Source organism: Struthio camelus, chromosome 1 (assembly GCF_040807025.1).
Source record: "Struthio camelus isolate bStrCam1 chromosome 1, bStrCam1.hap1, whole genome shotgun sequence".
In the NCBI taxonomy this organism is placed as follows: domain Eukaryota; kingdom Metazoa; phylum Chordata; class Aves; order Struthioniformes; family Struthionidae; genus Struthio; species Struthio camelus.
In genome coordinates, this window is record NC_090942.1 from 84,514,957 (window position 1) to 84,542,895 (window position 27,939).

General features: G+C 39.1%; 1 protein-coding gene across 1 annotated transcript; it reads left to right on the top strand.

Annotated features, from left to right (window-relative positions):
• Positions 1-27,544, top strand: DYRK4 (dual specificity tyrosine phosphorylation regulated kinase 4). The gene is given in 14 exon segments (XM_009675435.2): positions 1-25; positions 1,231-1,334; positions 3,520-3,669; positions 7,788-7,923; positions 9,197-9,357; positions 9,751-9,887; positions 10,693-10,833; positions 12,217-12,355; positions 14,698-14,779; positions 16,425-16,597; positions 17,729-17,789; positions 18,348-18,477; positions 24,739-24,893; positions 25,315-27,544. Coding segments are annotated over 14 exon segments (1,830 nt in total). The 3' UTR covers positions 25,551-27,544.
• The last annotated feature ends 395 nt before the right edge of the window (positions 27,545-27,939 follow it).

A 27,939-nucleotide genomic window follows, 5' to 3' on the forward strand; every position in this document is an offset into this window, starting at 1 on the left:
ATGGAGAATCAAATCCCAGACCAAGGTAACAACAGTGTCTTCTTCCACCACCAAAGAACCTGTAATTTCCATCAGCCAGTATCATTGGCACTGGATTGGCTAAAAGCCATTGCAAAGAACTTCCTATCCTTTATCATCAGCAGGTGCTCTGCTCATCTAAGGCTACGTGATAGGTAGAGGCCACAGCAGCCCTGGCTGCAAAACAAAGAAGACTACAGTTCTTCTTTATTTAAATATTTTCAATCAGCAGCTCACAACCATGAGATATTTTGGTTGTAAATTAATTTTTTTGAAACTCCAAATAAAAGTTCCCCCTCATGCCTCCAAGTTTCTCTGCTTTTAGAGAAAATATTGCTGTTCTACCACTTTAGAACTCTATGGTAGAATTGCTGTGTCTGATTGAATAAAGGTGATTTTTCGACTGTGAGAGTGGAATAGCATCCTTTCTCTCAGAACTGAAGGACAAGAGAAAACATTTGACCAAACGCAGTGAGGTTTACTCTACCCCATGGAGCAGAACTCCAAGCTGCTGTAGCTACTACAGAGTTTTCAATAACCAAATTATGTTACAGATTTCTGCAATTCACTGCAGTCTGTTGTTAGAAGTAATGTACAATAGTACTTAACCATAGGGTTTTTTTTAATAAAAAGATTGCTGAAAGCACTTGCAGAATCTTAAAAAAGATTAGCTGCTTAGCACTTTCCTTATGTCTCTTTTTCTATACTTTTTGCTTATCTTAATACTTGTCTCATTTTTTGCTTTTGAACCAATGATTTTTTTTCTATTCCTCAGTAAATTTAAACATGACATTATGTCTTTATAAAATCTGTGCCACAATTTAATTCAGTTTAATGCTGCTATTAACAGCAGACAGGCTCACAATCTACCTTGAGAGCCAACTCAAAGCTGTTCTTCCAAGCAGACTTACTATCTGCTTCTGAGCACAAATTTAGGCATGGCAAAGGCCTCCTTTCTCATCCACTGACCACATGGGATTCAGCATATCAAGCATGCTGAGATGCATAATAGGCCAAGCAAGCTGTCTCTGCACCTGCCCACAAAACAACTGTTCAATTAGGAGAAGGAGTGCTAGAGCATAGTGTGTTTGTTTTCAGCTGTTTCTGTGGTCCACTCTAATACTGTGCTGACACAGAAGCTGTCACAAAGGAAAGAAACACACAAACCATACAGTGATTTCAGGTTTTTTTCCAGAATCATTTTTATTAAAGAAAGCATCTCATGTTTGCAGTCTTCCCACGTGGATGCATTTTCTCAGTCTCAGCTTACTGTTCAAGAGATTGATCATCTGGGATCTAATAAAGTCTTCCATCAGGTATGTGACTCTTTAGCTGACTTTAAAGAATCTCTGAAAGCTTGTTTTCTAAGAGACCCCCTATAATAAATGAATGTGAGCAGAGAGAAGTCCTTTGTTTCCTGCCCTCTCCCATTTTCCTTGTAGCTCTATGACTTTGTCCCAAGTGCCTGCATGTTCTTTTTGCTAGCTGTTCAGTAGCATTTGAGGCTATTTCTTCTGCCCAGCCACTTTTGTTTCTTGAAGTTTTTATGACAAATCCACTGGAATATCAGTTCTAAGGTTTTAAAGAACTTTCCATAGTATTGAAAAAGAACATTTATTCATCCAGGTTAGTTAGATTGAGAGCTTTGTTTTTTTACTTTTTGAGAGAATATCAGATCCCTCCATTGTTATCAAAAGCTTGACAAAATAATGTTTCTATCCTTCCCTGATGACAAAAATTTCATAAGCTCATAAGGGTTGCAGCCTTGGGCTGCAAGGCCCCCTTCTGTGGGCCTTGTCCTGCATTTAATAGTGTATAGGTGATCTATTTCAGATCTATTTCAAATCTTTTTTTAATGTTTGCCAAAGAAATAGTCTACCTTTAAAATTTTATTTGCTGATAAGAGGGAGGTTTCTTTCACCGTTGATTTCCAACAATATCAGAATTCCTAGCATTCATAAACCACATCCTTAAATGACTGAATTTAAAGAATAAGTGGTATAGAAATGTTTTGCAGATAACAAATGGGACTAGTCTGCAGGAAGGCCTGATCATCCTGGAGCTTTCAAATGTTTATAAGGATCTCTCTTTCAATAATACGTGCACAGAAAATGCCTTTTCCTCACTCTCAAGGGGTGTGGAAAAGAGGACTCAAGCAAAGATAACTCTATAAGAAATTAGGGAGGAAGGAAATACTGAGAAAGCAATGCAGGGAAGACTCTCCCACCATGTCCTGCCTGGTGGTTGGTAACAGTCCAATTGTGATTTTTTTCTTCTACCATTGGGAGTAGCTAATGAAATTGCCAGCCATTTACTTTTCGTGCCTTCTTATTACCATACACATATACAATGTTTTCCCCATTCAAAGGAGTCCTTTTGCCTGGAAAGGCTGTTCAGCTTTCAAACCCTACCACCTTTCCCAGCTGAAATAGTCACTGCTGTGCTGCTAGATGGAGATGCCCATGTGGGGAAACTTGCATGCCCTAAAATGTGCCAGGCTGCCCAATTACCTGGACAACCACCTTCTGCACATTAGTAAAACTGGGAGCTGCTGTCACCACCTTCTCCAAGACTTTTCTTCCTGGCTTGCAGCCTTACTTGCTAATCTCTCCATGTTCAGTGCTAGCCCTGTTCTGCATGCATCTGTCTGTGTTAGTCAGGAAAAGATAAATCTACCACTACTTTAATGGGGTTGTAGAGAAGATAGAGCCAGACTCTTCTCAAAGATGCACAGCAGAAGGACAAGAGGTAACAATGGAAATTGTAATAAAGGAAATACAGATTAGATATAAGGAGTAAAAAAATTCATAAAGTGGTTAAGAATAGATGCCGCTGAATCTTCATCCTTGAATAAATATTAAAAACTCAGCTGGACAAAGCACTAAGCAACGTGATCTAACTTTGAAGTTAGCCTTGCTTTGTGCAAAAGTTGTCTAGAGACCTTCAGAGGTCCCTTCTTAACCTAAATCTTTCTATGACTCTTATCATTTTAAATCTTTGAAAGGCATCGATGAGAAGGTAGGATACTTACAAACTCTACCTCAGAAGGGAGACTTCCTTTCTCTTCCTTGATTCTCCTTTTTCAATACATCTTCTCCCCACTGTGGCAAACTTAAAAACGTGGAGGTGCTGAATCACCACCCCAAGCACAGTGAGGACAATTCATAGCTTATCCTTTTTGAGACATAGAGGTAAGTTTTATATAACCTCATCTCTGAAGTGCTGCCACACTGAACAGAAGGGACCTCAGTGATGCCAAATAAAAAGCACTTAGGTTTTTCCCATTCCTTTTTGCCTCCTGGTAACAGAGAAACTCTTCTTCCAAGGAGCCTCTGTCCATGTGACTTCTTAGAGAGCATCTGCTCTTTTTCCCTTCACCAACAGGTGTCAGAAGTGAACTATATACATTTTGAATGTTTCGAAACTTCATGTTTTTGAAAGAAATTGTAAAGAACTACTTGCCAGTTTGCTATGTTATATCTACTTATGCTTTCTTTTTAGAAAGTTAATCACAGTGTTATTTCCCTCCCACCTCTGGAAGGCCAAGCAAAGCATGGTTTGGGTGCAGACACTGCAAAGCCGCCCTGCCTTGAAAGGTGCCTGCCTCAAATAACAAAAAAGAGCCTGCAGAATGTGCTCCCCTCTCTTCAGGTGAGTTATGAAGCTCTTGGACATATTGTGTTTCACTGACTAATCAGCTTCTCTCTAGCAGTGACGAGACAGCATCAGTGGCAAAGTATCTATGTGTCTGTTTGGGGGAAGAGAGAAATACTTGAGCGTCAGCAGTTGCTTTCAGTCTTAGTTAAAAAAAGGAAGAACTATAAATACTCAAATAGATAAATTGCTTAGCCATTTATCTGTGTCTCTCTCCAGAGATTGTAATGTACACCCAACTTTGCATGAATGCTTTGAAGTCATCTTCACTTCTGGCATTTTTAAAACCAGCTTTCCTTCTTCTTTCTGTTTTTTTCACCAGTTCTGTATCCACTTCCCTGCCTGTACTCCTCTTATTCCTTTGCATCTTTTTTCCCCAGTGAATGAAGGACCTGCACTACTTACCACCAACATCTCCAATCATTCGTTTTTTTAACTTTTCTCTGCTTCATTGGAGTCTTTCTGTGTGAGAGACTTTACAGGCTCCGTAGGGCTCAGGTTTTTTTGCATCTCTTAGTCTAGAATTCCCCACATAATGCATTTTATTTGTGAATTGAAGAATAATCTCAAGTATTTAGACTTTGAAACTGGCAACTTACCACAGATGAATTATTATAAATTGTTTAATTTGATTAGTGACATGTGTATGAGTTGGCTGAAGTTACAAGATGCAGACTAGCATGAAGGGTGAGGTGTAAAGGGTATGCCTCCTAAATCATTTCAGTTGCCTTAGAAGCTTAATTTTTTGGCCTCCATCACATTCACTCAAGTCCTATATAAGCCAATTATTAAGTTTTTGAATCTGCAAATGAACCATCTCTCCCATTTCATTTTCTGTGAAAAGGTAAGAGCCAAGAGTTTTACAAAGTTATTTTGTTTTTTAAAAGAGTGCTGGAATATATATATTTTTGTAAGAAGCTGCAAAAACAACTTCAAGAAGCCTTTTGCTTGGTTTAAAAATGCCAGGAGATATAAAAATTTCAGTCTAGAAATCGTGATTATGTGCTGTCAGTTTGGGGAGCTTTTTTGTTTACTCTTCCTCGGAAATAACATATCATAGTTTCAACTGAGGCACTGTGTACTGGAATGGGGGTAGAGTCTTGAACCTGGGGCTCGGGGGGATAGCTACAGGGCTGAACTGTGTCAGCCCAGACCTGAACTTAAGCTGTTCAAGTGGTGTCTCTCATTCCTGGCTGCCCTGCTTTTGTAGCAGCTAATACTGCATCGAAGTAGCAAGGTTCCATGCAAGTCTGAAATATGATTTTATTTTAAAACAAAACTGATTTCACTCACACTAACACTTTCTTACCCTAAAACTCACAAACACCAAGATGCATGTATCCAAATGGTCTGTGGAGGACAAGGAATGCCCACTGCCTAGTCCACATCACTTCTCCTGGGTTCTTCTTAGTTGGCAACCATGTGCTAGTTTTTGAATAAAGCTTTTGTGCCCTTCTGAAGCTGAGAGAGATTGTGATCTTTTGTGGGAAGGGACCTCTGGAGGTCGTCTGGTCCAGCCACCCCCACTGAAAGCAGAGCAAACTTAGAGCAGGTTGCTCAGGGCCTTGTCAGGTTGTGAATATCTCCAGAAATGCAGACTCCACGCCCTCCCTGGGCACCTACTCCAATATTAACCCCGCTCAGGGTGAAAACATTTTTCTTGATGTCTAATCAGCTTTTTCTGTGTTGTGACTTGTATCCATTATGTACCTATCCATTTTGTCCTGTGACCATGCACCTTAGAGAAGAACCTGGCTCTGTTTTCTCTGCATCCTCCTGTCAGGCAACTGTAGAGAGCAGTAAGAGCTCCTCTGAAGCTTTCTCTTTTCCAAGCTGAACAAGCACATTTCCCTCAGCCTCTCCTTATACATCATGTGCTCCAGGCCCCTGACCATCCCCTGACCTCTCCCCTAGACTCACTCTGGTTTGTCAATGTCTTTCTTGTCCTAGGGAACCCCAAACTGGACGCAGTTCTCCCAGCGTGGTCTCAAAAGCGCTGAACAGAGCGGGAGAATCCCTTCCCTCTTCCTGCTAGTTATCATCTTGCTAAATACAGCCCAGGATGTGTTTGGCCGCCTTTGCTGCAAGGGCGCGCTGCTGACTCACGTTCAGGTTTTCGTCCATGAGGACTGCTAGGTCTTTTTCTACAGAGCCGCTTTCTTTCAGTTGTCTCCCAGCTTGTCCTGTTGCATGGGGGTGTTCTTTTCCAGGTGCAGGAGTTTGCATTTGTCTTTGTTCAGCTTCCTGAGGTACTTGTTAGCCCAATTCCCCAGCCTGTCAAGTTCGATAGCAGCCCTACCCTCCAGCATAGCAGCCCCTCCTTCTCAATTGGTATAGTCGGCAAAATTGTGAGGGTGTGCTCTGTCCCATCATCCAGGTCAATAATAAAGATATTAAATAGTATTGGTCTAAATATTGATCCCTAAGGGATGTCAGTAGTAACCAAATGTCAGCTGGGCTTTGCACTGCTGATCACAGTCCTTGGAACCTGATTGTCCAGTAAATTTTCCACTCACATTATCGTCCGTTTATCCAGTCCATAACTCACCAATTTAGCTCTAAACATGCAGTGGGAGATAGATAGTGTCATAGTCATTGCTAAAGTCAAGCATATACAGCATCCACTGCTTTGCTTTCATTCAGCAAGCCATAGAAGGCATTTAAGTTGCTGAGGCACAACCTGTCATTGGTAAATCCCTGCTGGCTGTTCCCAGTCACCTGCTTGTCCTTCACATAGTTGGAAATGGCTTTCAGGAGGAAAGTGCTCCATAGCCTTCCCAAGGATTGAAGTGAAGCTGACCAGCCTGCAGTCCCAGCCTGTAGTGTTTACTGGTTCATGGGCTTATTCCTCTCCAGGTGTAGGACTCTGCACTTACCTTTGTTGAACTTTATGAGGTTCCTCTCTGCCCATCTCTCTAGCCTGTCCAGGTCCCCCTGAATGGCCGCACAGCCCTCCGGTCTATCAGCCAGGTAAGTCCTCCACGAGTAACAGGACCTGTGACAGTGATGACAGTGAAGCTTCTTCCTGCTGGAAGAATCCATTTATTTCCTCCTCTTGATCACAACATCACCACATCACCCATATTGTTTTGTCTGCTGATCCCTAACTGCAAGCTTTCAATTTCCTCTCACGCAGCTTATCTTTCCTGAAGAGTTCCATAACCATACACTGAAGCACTCCAGTCTTATGAACTATCCCACCATGCCTCTCTAATCCCAGTGAGATTATAGCCGTACAACTGTACATAGACTTCTAATTTGTGCTATTTGTTTGCTCTACATATGCATTTGTGTACTTACGGACTTCCAGTTGTTCTGCTTTCACAGAGAAGGCTTTCAAAAGAGCCTCCCCCATCAAGCAGTCCCCACATGCTTTCCCACTGTCTCCTGTGCCTTCATTTCTCTTTCGGTTATGATAAATCTTCCCGGACATAACTAGTTAAAACTCTTCCTCTTTTCCTCACTTAGTTAGCAAGCCTGTTTGCAGTGACAGTCTTGTCCTACTTCATCAAATGGGTCCTGTTCCTGCTCAGCAGCCCTTGTTCTTCAAAAAGAAGTGTGTGTGCAAGTCCAAGCTGGCATCTCTGCCCTACTGTGGGCTGCACAAGCAGTCTCAAGAATTCCAGCACAACCCTCCAGTAGACATGCCCATGTAGGACTTAGAGATGGAAAATATCTATTAGATTCTCTTTCTTGTCCTCTGTACTAAGAAGATTGTACTCAGATCTTTAGCTTGTGTGAGTTACTACAGCTAAATCAAGCTACAGCAGTTCGTAGCATTTGTACAGTGTGAGTGCTCATGTATTGAATAAACCTGGAAGATGATCTCCCTTCTCTTATTTAGAAATGTACGTTTTCGTAGTCAGAGTAAAGGCATTTTTATGAAAATGCTTTCAGGGCTACTGGCAGAATTTGCTCTCTGCATAAGTAGGGCATTTTAGCCCCCAAGCATGCTCGTCCTCTCTCAGCACAGAATTGACATGATGATCATTCAAGAAATCCAGCTCCTGCAGTTCTGTCTCTGGGAATGTAGCAGTTTTTTTACAGAGGTAGATGAGTTGAAAATTAACGATATATATGACAACAAAATAAATCTTTTTTTTTTTGTTTGGCAGGAAAACAAAACTCAACGTCATTTTTTGCAATTTAACCTTCCTGACAGTCTTCCTGAAAGTGATACTAGAGACCAAGAAAAACCACCAGAATTGGAAAGCACAAGCACTAATGTCAAACTGCCTATGACAGCATCAGGTAGAATAACCAGAGCATGAAAAAAATGCTGGAGTAACAGGCTGCACTCACAAATAGTGACTGTACACAGTCAGCGTACTCACTGACCAGGGGTCCTATGGCAAATGCTCACTAAAATATTAAACAATTTGAAGGGCAGGAATAAGGACAGGTTCAGTGATTTCTAAAATCCTACTTTAGAATGTATTCAATAGTGGAATAAACAGACTAACAGAAATACATGAATGAGAGAAGTATACAAAGTAATGTATTTTTGTCTAAGACTTATGACAGGTCATACAGATAACAGCAGTGTTTATTGCAATGATAAAACACTTTTTCCCCTGGCTTGTAGCTTTGTCAAATTTTATCTGTTTGGACTAAACTGCATTTTCAGAATCCTCAAAACTGGAAATTTTCTTGCAGAATTCATTCACTTTTTAGTTTAGATGATTAGATGAGTCTAGGATGAATTTAGAATGAGAAAAAAATGTAGTAGCCTTTTACTTTGAAATGATTTAGTAGCATCCCTGCATTAGAGGATGAAGATCTGTCAGTGTTTAACAAACACCCACATGGATGCCTAGAGAATACATTGCTTTGTAATGCTATAATCTTCATACTTGTCTAGATTGAAATAATATAAATGATGCCATGATGTGGTATCAGAATGCAGGTCTTAGTGTGGTAGTAATTTTCCTGCATGGTTAGAATCAGAACTAGAACAGCAGCAGATCTAAGTCCCATTTAAATGCTAACCTCATGCATAAATTACGATACAGTACATCTGAACATCATTTGAACTTAACATTTTGTATCAAAAAACCAAGTACTTAAAAATTTTGGTTAACTAAATTTCATAGCTACGTTATAAATAAAGCAATCAAATAAATAAAAATATATATTTTTAAATGCAGGCTATTAAGCTACTGAAGCAGATAGACAATAGATGAGATTTTAAAAAATATCTGGTACATAACTTTGCTCAGAATCAAATCATTCTTACCTCACTTCTCTTAAAAGTCTTTATGACAGATGACAAGTGTTCTATTGAATGGAATACTATAATAATAACGACATAATAAGTTAGAATCTGGAAAAGAAAACATAAATTTGTACAAAATGTCAAAATTGTGAAATCATAGAAACACTGGGTGAAAGGGACCTCATCTCCTCAACCTCCTGTTCAAAGTGGGATGTTCTATTGCAAAGTGTTCCCTTGTAAAAACAATTTCCCATAAGGTTTCTGACATTTTATTGATCTTTGTTTTTATATTTTTGTTTTCTGATTTAGAAGCCTTGAAATATTTTAGAAACCAGTTAACAGTCTATGAGCAAAAAGAAATTTTCAATTATACAGAGCTATGGTTTCTTGGGCTGGAAGCTAAAAAGATTGACAGTTTGCCTGAAACCCAGAATAATTGTTATGATGATGAACATGGTTCCTACTTAAAGGTAAGTTGAAAAATTATGGTGTTCATTTCCAAATCTAAAGTTTGTAGTGACTGTCTGTCAACTACTAAGTGATCTATGTGAGATAAACGTTGTTTCTACAAGATAAATATGCACATAGAGAACACATCAGTACTAATCACCTTAAACCTCAGAAGAGAATCTTAAAAAGAGACCCACTGTGCCTCTAAGTTGGGGTTGATGCAAGGTAGGTGCATTAAAGAAACATACACTTGTTATTTTCTCTGTCACACTTGTTTAATCAGGACTCAATTTGCTAAAGTCCAGCATCTTTCATAGATATTAAACTCATACACACTTAAACTACTTTAGAGCTAAACTTCAACTACTTTTATCTTTGTCTTTTTGCCTATATCATTTTTTTTCCTTTTGTAGGTTTTACATGACCATATTGCATACCGATATGAAGTGCTGGAGATCATTGGGAAAGGGTCATTTGGGCAAGTGGCTAAATGTTTGGATCATAAAACCAATGAATTAGTGGCAGTGAAAATAATAAGGAATAAGAAAAGGTATGACATCTGACTTTAAACCAATATAATCAACTCTTCATAATATATTGGCAGTAACAGTCTGGGATAATGTGAACAAAGCAAAAAGCAAACCACCTGTACATTAGGCTTTCAGTAAGCACAATGAGAACAGGGTGAAGAAAGATGATGTCAGTGAATCAGAACTGGCCTGGGCCAGGTGGGGAGGCAGTCTCTGAAGGCAGGCACAGGTTTTCCAGACTCCTGGGGAGGTCTCTGCCTGTGTGACATAGTTAACACACAGCACAGTAACCAGCCCCTGTGTGACTGAAAGCAATATCCAACCCCCCTCTCTCCTCAAGATTGTGCAGAGAGCTTCCAGTGGCTTATTTTGCCATGGAAAATTCTGCGCTATGTTCCTAAGTAACCTCTTCTCACTTCTGACGGGTAATACATATTTCAGTTGAGCTCAGCTTGAACTGGAGTCATTGGAATAGCTGTTAATTTTTTCCCCCCAGTGAACACTGAATGTAAAGATGCTCTTCAAAACTGAATCTCTTACTGTGCTAGGTGTGAAATATGGCTCTGTGGAAGTAAATGGAAACATTCTCATTGATTATGGAAGCACAGTTTTTCATTAAAATAATTTTTTCAGATAAGTCAAAATAACTATTGTTGACAGTGGCTTAAATAAGGCTGGTCTGTTTAGACTAGAAAATAACCATAATGACTTAGTGTTAAAAACAGCAGGGGTGAATGGTGAATTCGTAATCATTGTTCCACATGTTGTGCTATACTAACTTAGGCTGAGTTAATTAAACCCTTCCCATGTCATGTGACATTGCAGATTTCACAGCCAGGCCTTGGTGGAAGTGAAGATCCTTGATGCTCTTCTGAAGAAGGACAAAGACAATACTCACAATATCATCCACATGAAGGAATACTTCTACTTTCGCAATCACTTCTGTATTTCCTTTGAACTGCTGGGGTGAAGTATATTTTCCTTTACATGTATCCTAAGGAACATCATAGAACTTGTGCTTTAGAAGCTTTAACTGTGATGCCTTCTTTGGAAGGATTTTGTATCTCTTAATGTTGCAAGAAAGCAATACTGTCTAAATACAGACTCTGTAACTGAATCTTTGATCACTAAAGGTGAATTGACAAAGGACCCCTTCAAACTCCACACAAACAACATGATCTATCCCTTATTTTCTCTGCTGTGTATTGAAGTCTTCCTCTGTGAAAGAGCTAAGGGGGGGAAGAGTAAATCAATGAATTTGGGGTTGGTAAACTCCAGCTAATATGATGTTGACCTGCTTTATTTTGTTTAATAGGAAAAAAATTTGATACAGGTTTCTCTTAGTTGTCAGTCTGACACATATAAATGAAGTACAACATTGCAAATTTTAGCACAGGAAAGCAAACCTTCAGAACAGAAATTCCCTTCAGAATCTGGGACTGAAACAAACTCATGCTTTCTCAATTCTGGTAGAGATGGTAAAGTAGAAGAAAATGCAGGACCTAGTAAGTGTGAACAGCCAATGAACGTCACCTTTTGCCATAGCGTTGTTTGATTTAAAGATAGCTGTATGTATAGAGAATGTGAGCTTAAAAGAACATTTTGTGAAATGATCATTCCATATTATGGGGTATTTTTATATCAGTAATTAAAAATATAACTTCTTCTCGCTTCCTATGAATATGGGCTGAAACGGCCTGTTAGTGACCTTAGGGCCCTGAAATATTCACATGTAACCAACCGCACTTGGTAGAAGTTAGTCACATCATTTAATTCACTACTGGAAGGAGCTAAAATACTACGATGACAGGAGGAATATAAGGACCTAACCAGAGGTAAATGTGAGGATTTTAATCCAGAATGATTTACTGATAATTAAAGACTTCTTTGATGAAAAGGATTTATACAAAGGGTCAAAGCAAAGATAAATGAGAGAAAAAGGAAACTGAATCAAATATTTCTCTCAATTCCCAAATGATAGTTGTCCTTTATGGTGAAAATCAGCACTGCTGTATGACACAGCACTAAGTTCAGTAAGCAAACAGGTCCATTGGCATTACATCTCCATTAGATCTGAGGCTCAAGGAGATGTTGTGCATACTACATACCGAATAGCATTCTCAAGGAGGAAAATAGATAGTCATTTTATTCCGAGTGAATATTATTTCATTTATTTATTTATTTATGATTTTATTTTATTCCTCATGGAGGTATTTACTTTATTTCTCAAGTAGGAAAACAGCCCAGATACTTCCATAATGCACTGTAAACTACTCATGCCTTTAAAAATAAGTTCCATAATCTTTTTTTCTGCTTTTTATCTTCTTCTTCCACCCCTCCCCCCCTCAGAATAAATTTATATGAGTTAATAAAAAAGAACAATTTCCAAGGCTTCAGTTTATCTTTAATTCGACGCTTCACTCAGTGTGTGCTGAGATGTCTACAAATGCTCTACCAGGAAAGAATCATTCACTGTGATCTGAAACCTGTAAGTACAGACATTTCATACTACGGTATTCTGTACAGAATACATTAACTTCTTTTTTTATTGATAGAGAAGAACTGTCAGAAGAATCCTTAAAACACAGCAGGGTATTTGTACAGAAGCTATGATTTATTTCAGACTGTAATAGTAGTAAGTTGAGTAATTCCTCCCAGTGATTCAGTTCTTTCACTACAATACTATACATGGTATTGGGCTGCCAAAATTTGTGCAAATATGGGTCAAATTCAGTTAAAGATTTTTTACTTGGAGAAAGGAAAAAAATTGGAAGCGCCAAAACAACTTATTTAAATATTGATGAAATTAAATATTTCAGTATGAGGGGCTCAATTTACAACAAAACTTAGGTGTTACTCACAAAATAATGCAATTGAATATTCATAAGATAGCCTTTCTCAGGTTATGCTATTACATTCCATATTCATAATAATAAAATTAAGTAGCCTATTAAGTGACCAAGCAAGTCTATAGTACAATATTTAGGATGCTCACCTAGTTCTGGAGGAACATCTGTGTCCCGATTCCTGGTCCTGTAATTGTTGATCATTTGTATTAGGTAAAACATTTCTATTCTCATTCTTAATTTTTTGCAATTTGTTAGGAATTCTTAAATATTCCAGTTTTAGTTTTTTTTCAGGACAACTTTTCTCTAGATTCTTTTTTTCAAAACTGAAAATAAACCAAAAAAAATTTATTCACTCTCCAGTAAAAATATTAAGGATGAAATTTTGCTCTCCCTTTGCATAATGTGCTTTGACTCATAACTCCAAAGAGTCACATATAGTCTGTACCCACTGTTTCACCAACATCTTTGTCAGACTAATTTACAGTGAGAAGTGAGGCTGGCGAGATAAGCAAAATATCTTTATCAGAAGCAATTAGCCCAGTACAAAATCTGTTCCCAGGCAGCCACCGACAAGAAATGAGGCCAGCAAGATAAATGAGTATAGTCTGTATTTAGATAGAGTAGAATATTATTGAACATTTAGTATGCTAACTGAAAGAGAATTTTGTTCTAATTCTATGATTCTACAATTTCATGACTTGAATTTTTATTATTTGAAACTTACATCTGTTATTCCATCTGCCTACTATGATGTTCCTCAACATAAGGCAGGGTACAGAGCTGCTCTGGGCTTCCTACTAGATAAGCATTGCCTCTAGAACCTGGTTTTGCAGTTAAACACCTTCTTTACAGCATGAGGGTTCCAGTGTTAGGGAAAGAATCCTACCAGAAAGATGAAGGGATAGCTAGCTGCAAATAACAGAACCAAGAGCATCCGCGTAGGGGAAGTCAGCCCTTGCCTTGGCTTTCATCAGTAGCAGCTTCTCCTTTCTGTCAGGAAGGATAATATTTTCTTAGGAGTATAGTAATAACCAAAAAAACTACTTTTTCACTAGCTGACACCAACCTGGGATCCACTGCCATCAACTGGTCTATCCTTTAAAACTTTGATGTAAAATCAGTTTAAAAGTAGGTGATAAAAATAGGCATTCTTCTATTGAGAGGTAGAAAATAGAGTATGATCAGAAAGGAAATCAAAGGAAATCTTGATCAAGACAGATCTTTAATGAGGGTGACATTCAGCTCTGCAGAAGAGAGCTAATAGGCTATGTTTACTCATCAGTGCAGCTATTCCTCAGGTAGCTGCATTGGAATCAGTCCTCAAAAGCTGGAATTGTAGGCACACAGTGCTGTATGCCATCTGCACTCACCTAATAAGTCCATGTGGCCTTAGCATTTCAGTTCATCGCTACCTTGGAATCTCTGCACCACACTATTGTAAGGGTGAGATATTCTTACAGATAATCTAGGGAAGGTTGAAAGTGATGGAGGGAACTATTGCTAAGTATGAGTCATTCATGGGGCAGGGGCATTCCATGGCTGTGAACAGGATGGCTCAGATTAGATTAGCCCAGCACATAGCTGGATGCACTTTGTCTCTCATTAGGTTAAAAGCAATGAATTTTGGTGAGCTCAATCTGCTCACAGAGCAAGTACACTCACTGGCCGATGCCTTGATAGCACTACTTTGTGCAGTGCAGTGGCTTGGATCATACGTCATTCTTACACCAGCATTCCTGTCTAGCTAGCCTTGGTACTGGGTACTTTTACAAATCTCCCCTCTCCTTTGGTAAATTGTGCGTTATTGGATGCAGTTGCCCACTCATGTTAGCAAATGCATTCAGTGGCAAGCTGAACTTCTAAGATTTTATGTAGTTAAGTGTAATCCCAATGTGTTGTGCATTGCTTTTTTACCAAAGTGTTCATTAACCCAGTGGGGCATTAAACCCCTTACTTCCCTGTGATTTTTTTTCCTCTTTAGGAGAACATATTATTATACCACAAAGGCCAAGGTTCAGTTAAAGTTATTGACTTTGGATCAAGCTGCTATGAACACCAAAGAGGTTTGCAGAAAAGTCAAGTTGATGTAATTTTCTTAATAAGCTTTCTTAATCTTAAATAATGTGGAAAAGCTGTTTCTTAGACAGAGCTAATATAGTAGTCTATGCCTCTAATCAGAATCTGATGAACTGTTCGGCCATTGGTGGTGGTAGAAGATAAGTAAGCTATAATCATGTTTTTTCTTTGTGCTGAGCCTGTTCAGCATTTCTACTGCTGTTAAAATAGGAAGTGCACTTTACAAGGGTAGTTAGCTGAAATGGGACCAGAAGAGTACACTCAATGGCTTTGCTTCATGAAGAGCTTACAGGATCAGGATCAGGTCCAGAGATTCTTTCCATGTGGGATGGTTAAATTATAATTGGCATATTTTGTATGAATATAATGAAGTTAGTGATTGGGAATAGAAAGTTGCTACAAGTTTCGAGATTTGATTTCAATTTTTTTTTCAAAAATATAAGTAGAATATACAGGGGGTAACAAGAACAAAATTTGTAAGCGAGAAATTAATGTATAAAGCTGATCTAATAATAAATCTTAACACTAATAGACTGCTGTAACTCAAGTATGACATAATCATAAGGAGTGCAAATAGCACTTGAAAGAGCAGGAAATAATTCTGTACTGCATTTTATTAATTTAGAAAAATCACAACTAGTCTTAAATGGCTCATATTTTCCTACAAAAGCATGATATATAAGCCCAGGCAAACCCTTTAATCTATATTTTGGGATTCAGCCCATTAGATTCACATCCTAATTTGGACGGGGAGATAATAATTGTAGGCTTGCCCGTGTTTGAGTAGAATGTAATCTGAGATGCAACTTGAAATGTTTCCAGAGGGTAATCGTTGGAAACACAAAACGTTTGAGAGAAGAAGCTCTTGTGCCAAGAATGACAAAAACAAACAATTACGAAGTCAGTCAAATGCACAAGGTTGCAAGTTGCAGCCATGTACTCTTTACCTGCACAAATTTGATGAAATCATATATTGTGCAGCATTTACTTTTCAGGGCTTCCTGAAGGATGTTGAATATATGGGAATGCAAAGACGTGCAGAAACATACTGACCAGCAGAGCAATAGAAATAAAAAAAAAAAAAAACATTAATTGCATGCTGTAATAATTTTCAGTTGTCTGAATGACAAGCAGTAAAAGGGTTAGTCTACTCACTGTAAAAGTTCTAATCTTGGATTGAGAACTTCTGACATCTTTTGTGGGCTGTAATGCATTAATGAGGGAATCAGAAGACAGTAGGAGATATTCCCTAGGTGTAAGTGAAGCCAGTGTTTCATATAGTGCAAGGCTGTGAAAATGAAGAATTGTCTACTGATTCAAGGGGAAGACCTTCAGATAAGAAAATTAACATGAGATAAGCTGAATGACAGTGTTTGAAGAAGAGCTTCTTGCAGTGAGATCTGCTGAAGAACAATTTCCACGTAAAATGATGGAAGGCATACCACTCACTGATGTTAGGATGGGATGAGGAAGGTTTCAGAGCCTATGCAAGGCAATCTGTTAATGGCAGCCGAGAGAGCATAGCTACATGATACCTGAACATGTATTTCACTTTTCTGTGAGAAATGAAATCTAAATTTCTGTCCTAGTGATAATATTTTGCTTCTTGTCCAATATTCTGTTTTGATGTAGTGTACACATATGTTCAGAGCCGGTTTTATCGCTCCCCTGAAGTGATTCTTGGTCATCCTTATGCTATGGCTGTTGATATGTGGAGCCTTGGCTGTATAATGGCTGAGCTTTACACAGGCTACCCACTGTTTCCAGGAGAAAATGAAGTTGACCAACTTGCCTGCATCATGGAGGTAACTTTTGGAATTTTTTGAATTACATAATCACTTGATTGACACTGCCAGCAACAAAGAGAAATCTCAAGAGATGATGAAATACATTTGGTGATAGGCTAGCCTTTTATAGGCAGTTTTATGACAGCCACAGAGCTCTATGAGAAGGATGAGGTCTAATGCAAAACTGTTATCTCCATTTTATGTGGCAAACATTGCTTTGTACAGTCACTGTCTTGCTTATGAAAGACACATATTTTAATCTGGCCAGAAGCTGTGCAGAGAAGTTAAGACAAAAGAAAAATACCTAAAGGGAAGAAAAAGCAATCTGAATTATGACAGGCTCTTCTTCTCTTAGAAATCAAAGAAACATTGATTGAACAGGATCTCTGGAAGTCTCTAGTCCAAACTCCTGCTCAGAGTGAGACTTTTGCTAACCCTTGATCAGTCAGCTATGCCTCTGTCTAGCCAAATCCTGAAAACCTCAAACTCTGGAGTTTCTGCCAGCTCTCTGGGTGACCTGACCCCATGCTGCTCTACCATCTTGGTGAAAAAGTTTTTCTTAATAGTCAACCTAAACTTCTCAAGCTGGATTTTGTGGCTATTGAGCCTTCTTATACTGACTGCACCCACCAAGGATTTTTACTTGATTATCTTTGTAACTGTTCTTCAAATTGTTTTAGAAATGTACGCGCACATATCCTGCCTCAGCTAACCTAGCCAGTATAAATGTTAGAACAGGTGCAAAGCTGAAACAGAAAGAAGTTATTTAGTTACTCCATACCAATCACTAAATTGCAATCTGATATTGAACTCACCTCAGAGTTCTAATCCTTCCAGTGTCATGTTAGTTTGTGCAAGATTTTTTCAGAGATAGCATCTCTCCCTGCTGCCTTCTACAATATCTGGCATTAATAGAGATGTTGGTTCTTAGAATAACCATGGTAGTGAAGTTCGCACTGTCATCCCTTATCTTATGTGGCATTATACATGACAAAATAAAAAATGATTTGTAGACATTTCACAGTAAATTGACACATATCAGCTTCTTTTCAAACAGAGGAGGGTGAAATACCACATCTGTCCTGACAGCTGTTAGAAATGAAATGAGGAGTAACTCCATGTATTTTTTTGTTTTTTTTTATGTTGAAGGTATTGGGTCTTCCGCCAGTTGATTTTATCGAGGCTGCATCAAGAAGGCAAACATTCTTTGGTAACTGCCTGTGATTATTTTTCCTTACTGGATTTCTCTCTGTTAGTTAGTCATTGGCATTGGTAGAGCATAGAATTAGAAGAACCTTAACTGCTTCTTAAGTGACAAAACCTTAGGAAGAGGTATTCATGAGAACCTAATGGGGTAACATGAGGCCTACAAATGTACCTGGTGATGTGCTCTTCATGTTTTATGGGCCTGTCATTGCCAGCGTGATAGGGAAGGGACTGGGAAATCCATTCCATTGTTACTTCTAAAAAAAATGTTGCAGCCAAAGAGAATGCAGGGGGTTTGGGGAAACTGATTTAGATTAAATTCACTCTCCTGGATATGATCTGCTTTTGGAAAATATACAAAATAAGCCAAAAACACAAAGTAGTATGCAACCTCTAGGATGTTACCAGCATTATTTGCCACACTACTGGCAGATTATCTGCCCAAGAAGTCAAACCCTGAGCTAGTGGAAAGGATGTGATGGTACTGTTTTTGATACTCTCTTAAAGTTTTGGTCAGGGTTCTTAATATAATTTTTTTCTGAGCATGTCTTTATTTTTTAAGATTCCAAAGGTTTACCTAGATCTATAACCAACAGCAAGGGGAAAAAGAGATGCCCAGACTCCAAAGATCTAAGCACATTGTTGAAAACCCATGATGCTGCTTTCCTGGACTTTCTAAAAGGATGTCTAATGTGAGTTCATAGCTTTGACCTATATACAGGAGATTGATTGGACTTTACTTTCTTTCTCTTGTGCCTTCAACATCTTTGTATCTGTTTTTTGTTTGTTTGTCTCTTTACTTTTTCTCCCTGTAGTAATTGGATAGGTATTGTTATTCTTCCCAGCTTACTTCAGGAAAAAATTGATGACTGTAAGAAAAGACTGTAAGGAATTAGTCCAAGCTACAGAGGAAGTCTGGAACATTCATCTATAAAAGCAGATCTTCTTCTTCTGATACTAGCCACTAAACTCTCAAAGCAACCTTATTTATGCATTAAGGCCCTCATGTTTAATCCCTTCTATCTTTTCTAAGATAAAGGTTTGTTTGGATAACACAGATAATGGTAATATATTGTCCCAAGATGGCGCATATCTGGAGATCAAAGTTTGATTTTGTACTTAAATTTAATTCCCACTTCAGTGGGAAGGCCTGCAATCAGGTGATATGCCATGGTATATATATGAAAATAGTTCTGCTTCTTTGTATATCTGTTCACAAAGGCCTTGCTCTCAGTGTGCATGTTCTTTTGGGTGAGTTTAGAATCTTTTAAGTCCCAATATGCCATATACTTCCCCCCGCTGCAGAGCATAAAAGAGCAAAGTACGTTCAGCCATGTCTCCTTTCCAGACCCACTGTTGGTATTTGCTATTTCTTTGTAACTGTGGTAGTTAGCATGGAGGATTACTCAGCACAGTTATTAGAGTATTAACTTTTAGCTAGCATACTGATTTAAGCCTTTTTTCTTCTTACTATATTTATACTTATTTTTCATTGACAGCAGTCAGCTGTTAGCCTGGGACACGTTTCAATGTTGTTCATATAACTGTACATTTTATGAATTATACAGCTTAGCATTTCTTTGTTTAACTTTTGTTGAAGAGAGTATTGTTGACTGGTGTTTTTATTCATGTTTCATATACCTGCTAACCTGTTAAACCAAGTGATCCGCTTGCACTTGCTGTATCGGCCCACAGAGAAAGGACGGTGTCGTTAGCATATTGATTGCAATCCTTGGTTCCTTAGTGAAATCCTTTTTTGTTCTTATACTTGTGGAGGAAAGGAGAGGTAGCTTTATGGAAAATAACTCCGAGTCCTTTTTGTCTTAGACCTGTCCCTCTTGCTGCACCCTTTGGACCTTCTTGAACATCTTCTAAGTGATAGGCATCTTAAAATGTAATTTTACAGGAGCACTCCTCCTTATGGTCACGAAGAAGAGATGCTGGGCAACTCTGAATTTAATCCTACAGGAACCACAACACTCAATCTCTAGGGGCAGATCCAGCCCTCATAAGGGGGGAAAGGGCAGCTGTGTCACAGGACTGAAATGATGTGCCCCACATTGACTGGTGCTCATGGAAGGGTTTCTAGCCTGCTTGCCTTCTCCTTCACCCTCTAGTAAATAAGTTCTTGAATTTTTCCTACTGAAAAATTGCCAATTTTCTTGTCTTCACCTACATGGAAAGTACTGGACTGTTCTAGCCATTTAGCTAGCCATATCCTAATTATTACTGTGAAAACTGTCTCAGAGGTTGGGAGGCAGGGACACATGTGCCTGAAAACAGGCATAGTCAGGAGTCAGATACCTCTACATTGCTTTTTTAAAAAGAATCCACCTGTCAGGGCCCTGAGCACATTCCCCACCCCTTCCTTCTCGGGTTTTAGTTGCCTGGACTCAGATCGAACTTTGACAGTGCAGCTGTGCAACCTTGAATCAGTAAGCTGTATGAGAAAGCTGTGGGAAGCAGAGGCCTGGCTCTTCCTTCATTCAAGAGCTGCTCTTAAGCTGAGACTGTCATCTCAAATCCTCGGTTGAGCTATGTTGCAGCTATGCCTGTGCTTAACCATGTGTCTCACTGATGCAGATCCTATCCTTAACCTGCTGACTTGATGTTCTGGCTTGACTTTGTACGTTCCTCATCACTATGGACTTGACTGGTGATCTGGACTGTCGGCTGATCATGGTTACTGTCACTGGACCTACTCTGCTGTCCTTGCTCGGGTACTGTGGGACTGTGCCCTTGTTCATGAGATCACTGTCCTGCCTCCCTTGCTACAAGACGTGGCTCCTGGCTTGCCTTCTCTTTTTGGAGCTGAGTATGAACTACAGTACGGGCAGAACAGGGTATATATCCTCTATGCACTTTTATTTCCTCATCATTAAACTGAGAAGAGTATATATTTACTTCACTGGTTGAAGAACAGAGACAAACCTGTAGGCCCTCTGCAAATGCTACCAACTGCGTATTATGTCGGGCTGGCATTAAATATTCACTGCTGAGCAACCAATCATTTAGTCTCAGGCAGATATGGAAATAAGACTTTTATTTCCATGTTAACTCTTTTTCTCTTCAAAGCTTTTCCTCTTGCTCTTTCCTGTCATTTCTCTTCCCTACTCACTGCCCTCCTTTTCCTGTCACCAAAAATAACATCAGTGGCAAAAAAAGAATCGTCTGCTTTCAGAAGCATTGTGCATTTCAAGAATTATATAGTATATTTTTCCTTTCTCTTGACTGGAATAGATTCTTATAAATCAGTGGAGTTCAGAAATCTAAGAAGAGTGTAATATATCTCAGAGCCTGCTCATTTCTGGGATAAAATGTTGACTACTCAAGTCAACAAGAATTTTGCCACTGGATGTTTAATATGGCAAGCGCTCTACAGATATTTTCTTGAAGCAAATTGGTGATTCAATATTTTTGAAGACTGGTAAATGCAAATAACATGAAATGGGCAACAATCTACATAGAAGGTAGAAATTAGACAGATTCTCTATAACAGGAACTCTTTACACAGTGTCAAAGAATAACTCAGGTTGGAAGAGACCTCTGGAGGTCGTCTGGTCCAGCCACCCCCACTGAAAGCAGAGCAAACTTAGAGTAGGTTGCTCAGGGCCTTGTCAGGTTGTGAATATCTCCAGAAATGCAGACTCCACGCCCTCCCTGGGCACCTACTCCAATATTAACCCCGCTCAGGGTGAAAACATTTTTCTTGATGTCTAATCAGCTTTTTCTGTGTTGTGACTTGTATCCATTATGTACCTATCCATTTTGTCCTGTGACCATGCACCTTAGAGAAGAACCTGGCTCTGTTTTCTCTGCATCCTCCTGTCAGGCAACTGTAGAGAGCAGTAAGAGCTCCTCTGAAGCTTTCTCTTTTCCAAGCTGAACAAGCACATTTCCCTCAGCCTCTCCTTATACATCATGTGCTCCAGGCCCCTGACCATCCCCTGACCTCTCCCCTAGACTCACTCTGGTTTGTCAATGTCTTTCTTGTCCTAGGGAACCCCAAACTGGACGCAGTTCTCCCAGCGTGGTCTCAAAAGCGCTGAACAGAGCGGGAGAATCCCTTCCCTCTTCCTGCTAGTTATCATCTTGCTAAATACAGCCCAGGATGTGTTTGGCCGCCTTTGCTGCAAGGGCGCGCTGCTGACTCACGTTCAGGTTTTCGTCCATGAGGACTGCTAGGTCTTTTTCTACAGAGCCGCTTTCTTTCAGTTGTCTCCCAGCTTGTCCTGTTGCATGGGGGTGTTCTTTTCCAGGTGCAGGAGTTTGCATTTGTCTTTGTTCAGCTTCCTGAGGTACTTGTTAGCCCATTTCCCCAGCCCATTGATCCTGATGTGAAGGACCTCTGTGGATAGTAGCCCTACTCTGCCCTCTGTAGGGGAATAGTAGAGCCCTACTCTGTATTGCTTGCTCTCCCTAAATTTGGTATAGTCCTCAAACAGGCTGAGGATGCTTTTCAACTCATCATCCAGGTCACAGTGATATTAAACTCTAGGAGCCCTACTATCAGCCCCTGAGGAATGCAACTACAATCAGCCACCACATGCCACTTGAACTCCATATGATTGATCACAACCCTTGTAGACTGGACTCTCTTTCTTCCTACTTGTGTGGTGCCCACAGTGTGAGAGACACTTTACAAAAGTGAAAATCCATCAGCAAGTATAAGGACTGTCTTTTTTTGTTTGTTTTCTTTCTGGAAAAATAAGTATTCATTCATAAGGAAATTAAAATGCTATGCTTGAGGTTTCGGCCTGCCACCGGCATATCATCTATCATCACAAAGTAAATGTGACTTGTTTATAAATGAACTGGTGCAGGAGAAGCAGAATTTTATCTGATTTCTCAAAACTGATCATGTGTCTCTGCAGGGAGGTCAGTTTGCTATGTATTTTACAGGATGGAACTTCATGTACGTTGCTCGTATGAGGTGTTATTTTCTGAATATGTGTCTTTTATCTTGGGAAAGGGTTACTAGTGGGTTTTACTTATCCAGCAAACTAAAAGCCTGAGAGCGCAGAAACAGATTTTTGTCTGGCTGCCTTAAATACTGACTTTTTACATAGGTGGACCTATGCCTATGCCCAGCCTTCAGCTGGGGAGCTTGTCTTCTAATTTGTACTGTGTAATGGCAGCAGAAGCTGGTCCCATGCCTTTTTCCAATGTTACCTGTACTTTTTATAAGTGTAAAATTTTGTACCTTATTTACCACTAACTGTGAGATTCTTGCTAGCACTTATTACTTTCCTAAAGAAATATGAGCAAACTTCTGTTTACATGAAAAAAGAATCCATCTCTTTTTCACAAGAAGGTTGCTTTTAATATTCCTCCTTACTTGTTAAAGTTGTATGAATCATTGATTCATTTTGGATTGCTGACTGAATCAGAATATTTAAAAAATAGTCTCAGTGAAGCAAAAAAGCTCCAGTATATAGAAGTCATTTCAGGTCACACAGAAAACAGTATTATATGTTGGTGGTTTTTTAATTTTCAAGGGAATAAAGCAAGATTTGAAATGAAAACTCATTTTGAGATAAAAAAAATTTTGAACTGTTTTGCCTTTTTCATTTCCCAATTCAGTTCCAGCTTGTTCATCCAAAGTAGCTTGATACATTTGTCATGACTTCATAAATAGTTTTGATCAACTTGAATATACATGTTTTGCAGATGAAAACATTAGACAGAAAAAAAATGCTTCACTCAGTTCTTGTGGTGGCAGAAGTATCTCTCTTTTTAACTCTATTTCTGTACAGTTCCAGACAACATTGATACTAGACAAATCAGAATGAGCTACTCTGCAGTTAATGTAGAGATTTGTAACAGAAGTATTAGGACTGGTATGCATGCAGTACGAGTGGAAATTTATATGTGTGTTAGCACTGGGAGAAACAGCAGAAGAAGGTTTGAAAGAATGCCCTGAACTGATAACGAAGGACACTGTTCTCAGTACTCTACTCCCACCAGTAGAACTGAGGAATGTGGTGTTTATGTTGTGAACCAGAAAACCGGCACCCTGATAAGACCACAGCTCAGATGACCCATCAGCGAAAATCTGCAAGCTCCCAGCAGCAGAATATCACATATGCCATTCCTTGTTCCTGTCATCCTCAAAGGAAAACAGGCATATCTTCCAAACATACAAGAAAGAACAGACCATGAGCAGGTACCTTGCCTAAAGATTTATGGAAACTGAAGTCAGCAAGGTTCTAAGGTAAAGGAACATGCCCAAATAGCTGATAACTCTTTAGGGATATAAAAGATCTATCCAAAGACTATTTCATCATCACCAATCAAGAAGAAACATAGAGATGTGATGTGAACTCAGTAGCTCACATCCCTTGTCCTTGAGGTCACACACAAGTGATCTTGGCCTGAACGCTTGGTACTTGTGAGTATATGGGTGTGAGAACTGAGTGAATGAAATCTCTGAGAGGACTGTGAGTGAATAAAATCAGTTTAGAGATTTTGTAAATAAATATCACCTTCCCCTTCCATAATAAGATTGCACAATGAATGTTATTACACTGATTCTCTGCATTAGTCTCAGGTGCAGCTAAATTAGGGAAGATTTTTCTTCTATTGAATTCTGTCTCATTTGTGTCCCCTTTCTAGGAGCTAGTATTGACAGAATTTGGAAATCTTAAAACATATATAGAGAGACGCTAATAACACTGTGAACTGCATGTGTTTTCCTTTAAAAATGGCTTTATGCTGCAGAGGATTTGATCAGCTGTGCATGGAGTGCTGAACTGGATAGAAAATGTTAGCAAATAGAAGTATGAAGAATAGCATGGAAATTTTTTCTTTGTTTTTTGTTAGAATTCTTTTGTTTCAGAAAATGTCCTCATGACATGACTTCCAGGTGACCGGAGGGTGTGTTTTGGATGTTAGTTTTTAAACTATCTTTCAACTGCAGCTACTGTGGAATAACTATCTACTGTGGATTTAAGGTGGAAACCTGCCCTGCGTATGACTCCAGATGAAGCAATGAAGCATGCATGGATTCAGGAACCAAATGCATTCAGAGCAACACAGAAAACACAGATCTCAAGGAAGATGAATGATGGTTCTTTCTTTACACCAGAAAAGAGAAAAGAGAATATTTGTAAGCATGTGCCAACTGGAGAACTATGTCCTTTTATATCAATGTTTGGTATTTCTTTGTGTTTAACAGTATTTGTCTGAAGTGAGGTGAGGTGATGGATAAACAGTATGTAGATAATGGATCCTGGTGGACAGGGCCACTATTTCTCACCTAATGCTTATGTCATGTAATGGCTGCCAAAAAGAAGACTGACAGTAGTAAAGGTTCACATAGAAAGAGCTTTTCTCTGTTTGTTGCAAAATAAGCAGGTATGGTATCTGATACTAGATCATGGTGCACTTTGCTTTTAGACAGAAGAATGCATTGATGGGATCCTAGAGAAAATAATTAACCGATATTTTGTGAGTTTGTGGTGATGATTTGTTTACCGGCTGTGGACAGTTTGTAGTCTCACACTATCTTTTTTTTTTTTTTTCAGTAGAAAATATCTGTCAAGACACTGTTGATGAAGCAAAAAATGAACTGCCTGAAAGACTGACTCCCACTATGCCCTCCACAGGCTCAATAGAAAATGAAGTGCAGAACACAAGGAAACCTGTTATTCCAGAGAAACAATTGAAGACCCAGGTGGAAAAGGGTATCAAAAAAAGTCAAGCAGAACACAGTGGTGAAAGAGCTCTTCAGAAAAATTCTTTTTTTTTCCCACTAATTAAGTAATATTTAATACAAGCAATGATTGGTTCAGCCCCATACCTAGCATATTTTGTAGGTATGTACGCAGGAATATTACTTTAAGCTGCATCTCTATATATATGGGCTGCATATATTGTAGATACTCTTAATGTTCTTTTTACCCTGAAACAGTCCAAGCAGAAACAAAATGTGAAAAACATTCTTTTTCCTCACTAACATCTTTGCTATGATCAGAGATCCTTCATAGCTAGCAGCACTATTGCTAATAAATTGGAGAGTGCAGAGGTGGAGAGCAGCTTATACTTAATATTATAATAGACTTTTGAATTTAAGGGTTTTTGCTTCCTGGAGCTAACCAAACAAATACATTGATCAAAGAATCTGAATCCTTTCACTTATATCATCATAAATCAGGAAGAATTCACAGATAGGATTACTGGTTTACTTTTGTATAAATAGTAAAAGAAATCAAACTCAGCATCTCCATCTTCCTCCCTTTCTCCCTCTCTCTGAATGAAGCACTAGATGGAAGCCATTGGCATCTCTTCTTAGTAGACTTAGAAATGTATATTATGTTCTTTAGCTCTTTAGCAGCTACAAAGAGGAATCATATTCTGTGCCTACTTCTGCAGGGAACCCACTCTGTATTCATATCAACAAAAAGGATGGATTTCAGCGAATTTTAATTCAAGTAAATTGTCCTCCATATGGAGTTTTAGTTAATGCTCTGGAAGGACAGTTTTCTATGACTCCTGAGCAGAGTCATAATTAATTTAAATATTAAGCTCATTGGACAATTTAAACATTAAGTTCTTTTCTTTGCATTTATAAAGTACCCATTTCATTATGACTCTTATCCTTTACTGTGGTGTACAGATAGTACTGAAATTTTTTTGAAAAGGAAATTGTCGTAGAGACTAAGTAATTGTAGGTGTCAAGAGTCACCATAACAGCAAGTTCCCACAGGTGCTATTTGCAAAGGAAAAATCCGCAGGACATGAGAACTCTCATAACACAGCTCTTGCATTCAAATGAGTTAACAAGCCATCTGGTAGGGTACAGAGGTGACTCCATGACAAAAGGCCTACTGCAGTGTGCTTTCCTACTGAGAACAAAGTTAATAGTAAGAGTGATCTCAGAAGAACTGGAGCACAGAAAACAGTCTGCAAGATACAGTGTGATCATTCTGTTGGTTTCAGGCAAGTCCCGAGACTCATGAAGAATCATCTGGAAGACAGGTAACCCAAGCAGGGCAATAGCCCATTACTGAATGTAATTGAGCAGTGAATTATAGAAGTATTTTGGCAGACAAATATCATCCTTGTGTGATAAAGCCATCGCTGACAGGCTGCTCAGCTTGCAGTACCAGAATGTCTGTACCTCTGGCTTCAAACACACTCCTTTGCAGTTCAGCCATCCTCGAGACTACAAAAAGCTCCCATATTGACCAGAGTGATGTGCTAGGAGATATGAGTTCTCTTGTGCATCACATTTCTTTCATTACATAGACTATCCAGGGCAGGTGAACATCTTGCAGAACATAGCGATGAAGATGTGGGCAGAGTCTCATAATGTTTCACAGAGAAGGAGTTCCACCACGATGAGAGCTGAACGATTCATAGTTTGTTACACAGAGTATTCAGATAAAGTGTTGTAGATATTTGAGAATGATTTGGGCTGTTTGCAGGTAACACAGAAGAAGCCAAGGGTTTATGTTAAGTGCAAGGGTTCCATGAAGACTAATAACAGCAAAAGAGTATCCTGATACCATGTATCGTAATAGACCAGATTCTTCACCTTTGGAACTAGGATTTGTACTGTTTCGATTCACTTGCTGTTCATTTTCCGTTTCTGTTGTGGCATGTTCACATGACTGCTTAGATTCTTCCAAGTTAAAATATCTCTTACCGGACTTATGCACTTGTGTATTTGTCTTTACCTTAGAGGCAAAGTTTGAGGTCAATTATACCAAGCTGTTCTTGATAGTATTGCTTAGTCATAATGAAGCTGTAAACCAAGTCTGACGTACGGGCTCGTTTACTGTAGCTGCGTTTTCTTCACAGTTAATGCATTTCAACAGCCTTTTGTAGCAAGCAGCATCATATTACTTCTCATGGCATATGCTGATGGGTTTTTCAAAGTATTAAGTAGAAGAGAGAGATCCTATTAGTGTCACCAGTGGAAAAGCAGAATAATTTGGTTATGGTCAGTTCTCTCTTTGCACACTAAGCAGTATGAAACCCTAACTGGATAGTCAGCGCATGCATCTTTGTGCATCATTTGAAGGACGTGCTGTTCCTTGTCCAGAGGGCAAACCAAACAAAGGCAGGTAGAGGATGTGGGACATGGAAGGAGCTGGGGATATTGCAGTGGAGATAACTGGGTTGAGAGGGTGTATGGCTAGAGTGGGCAT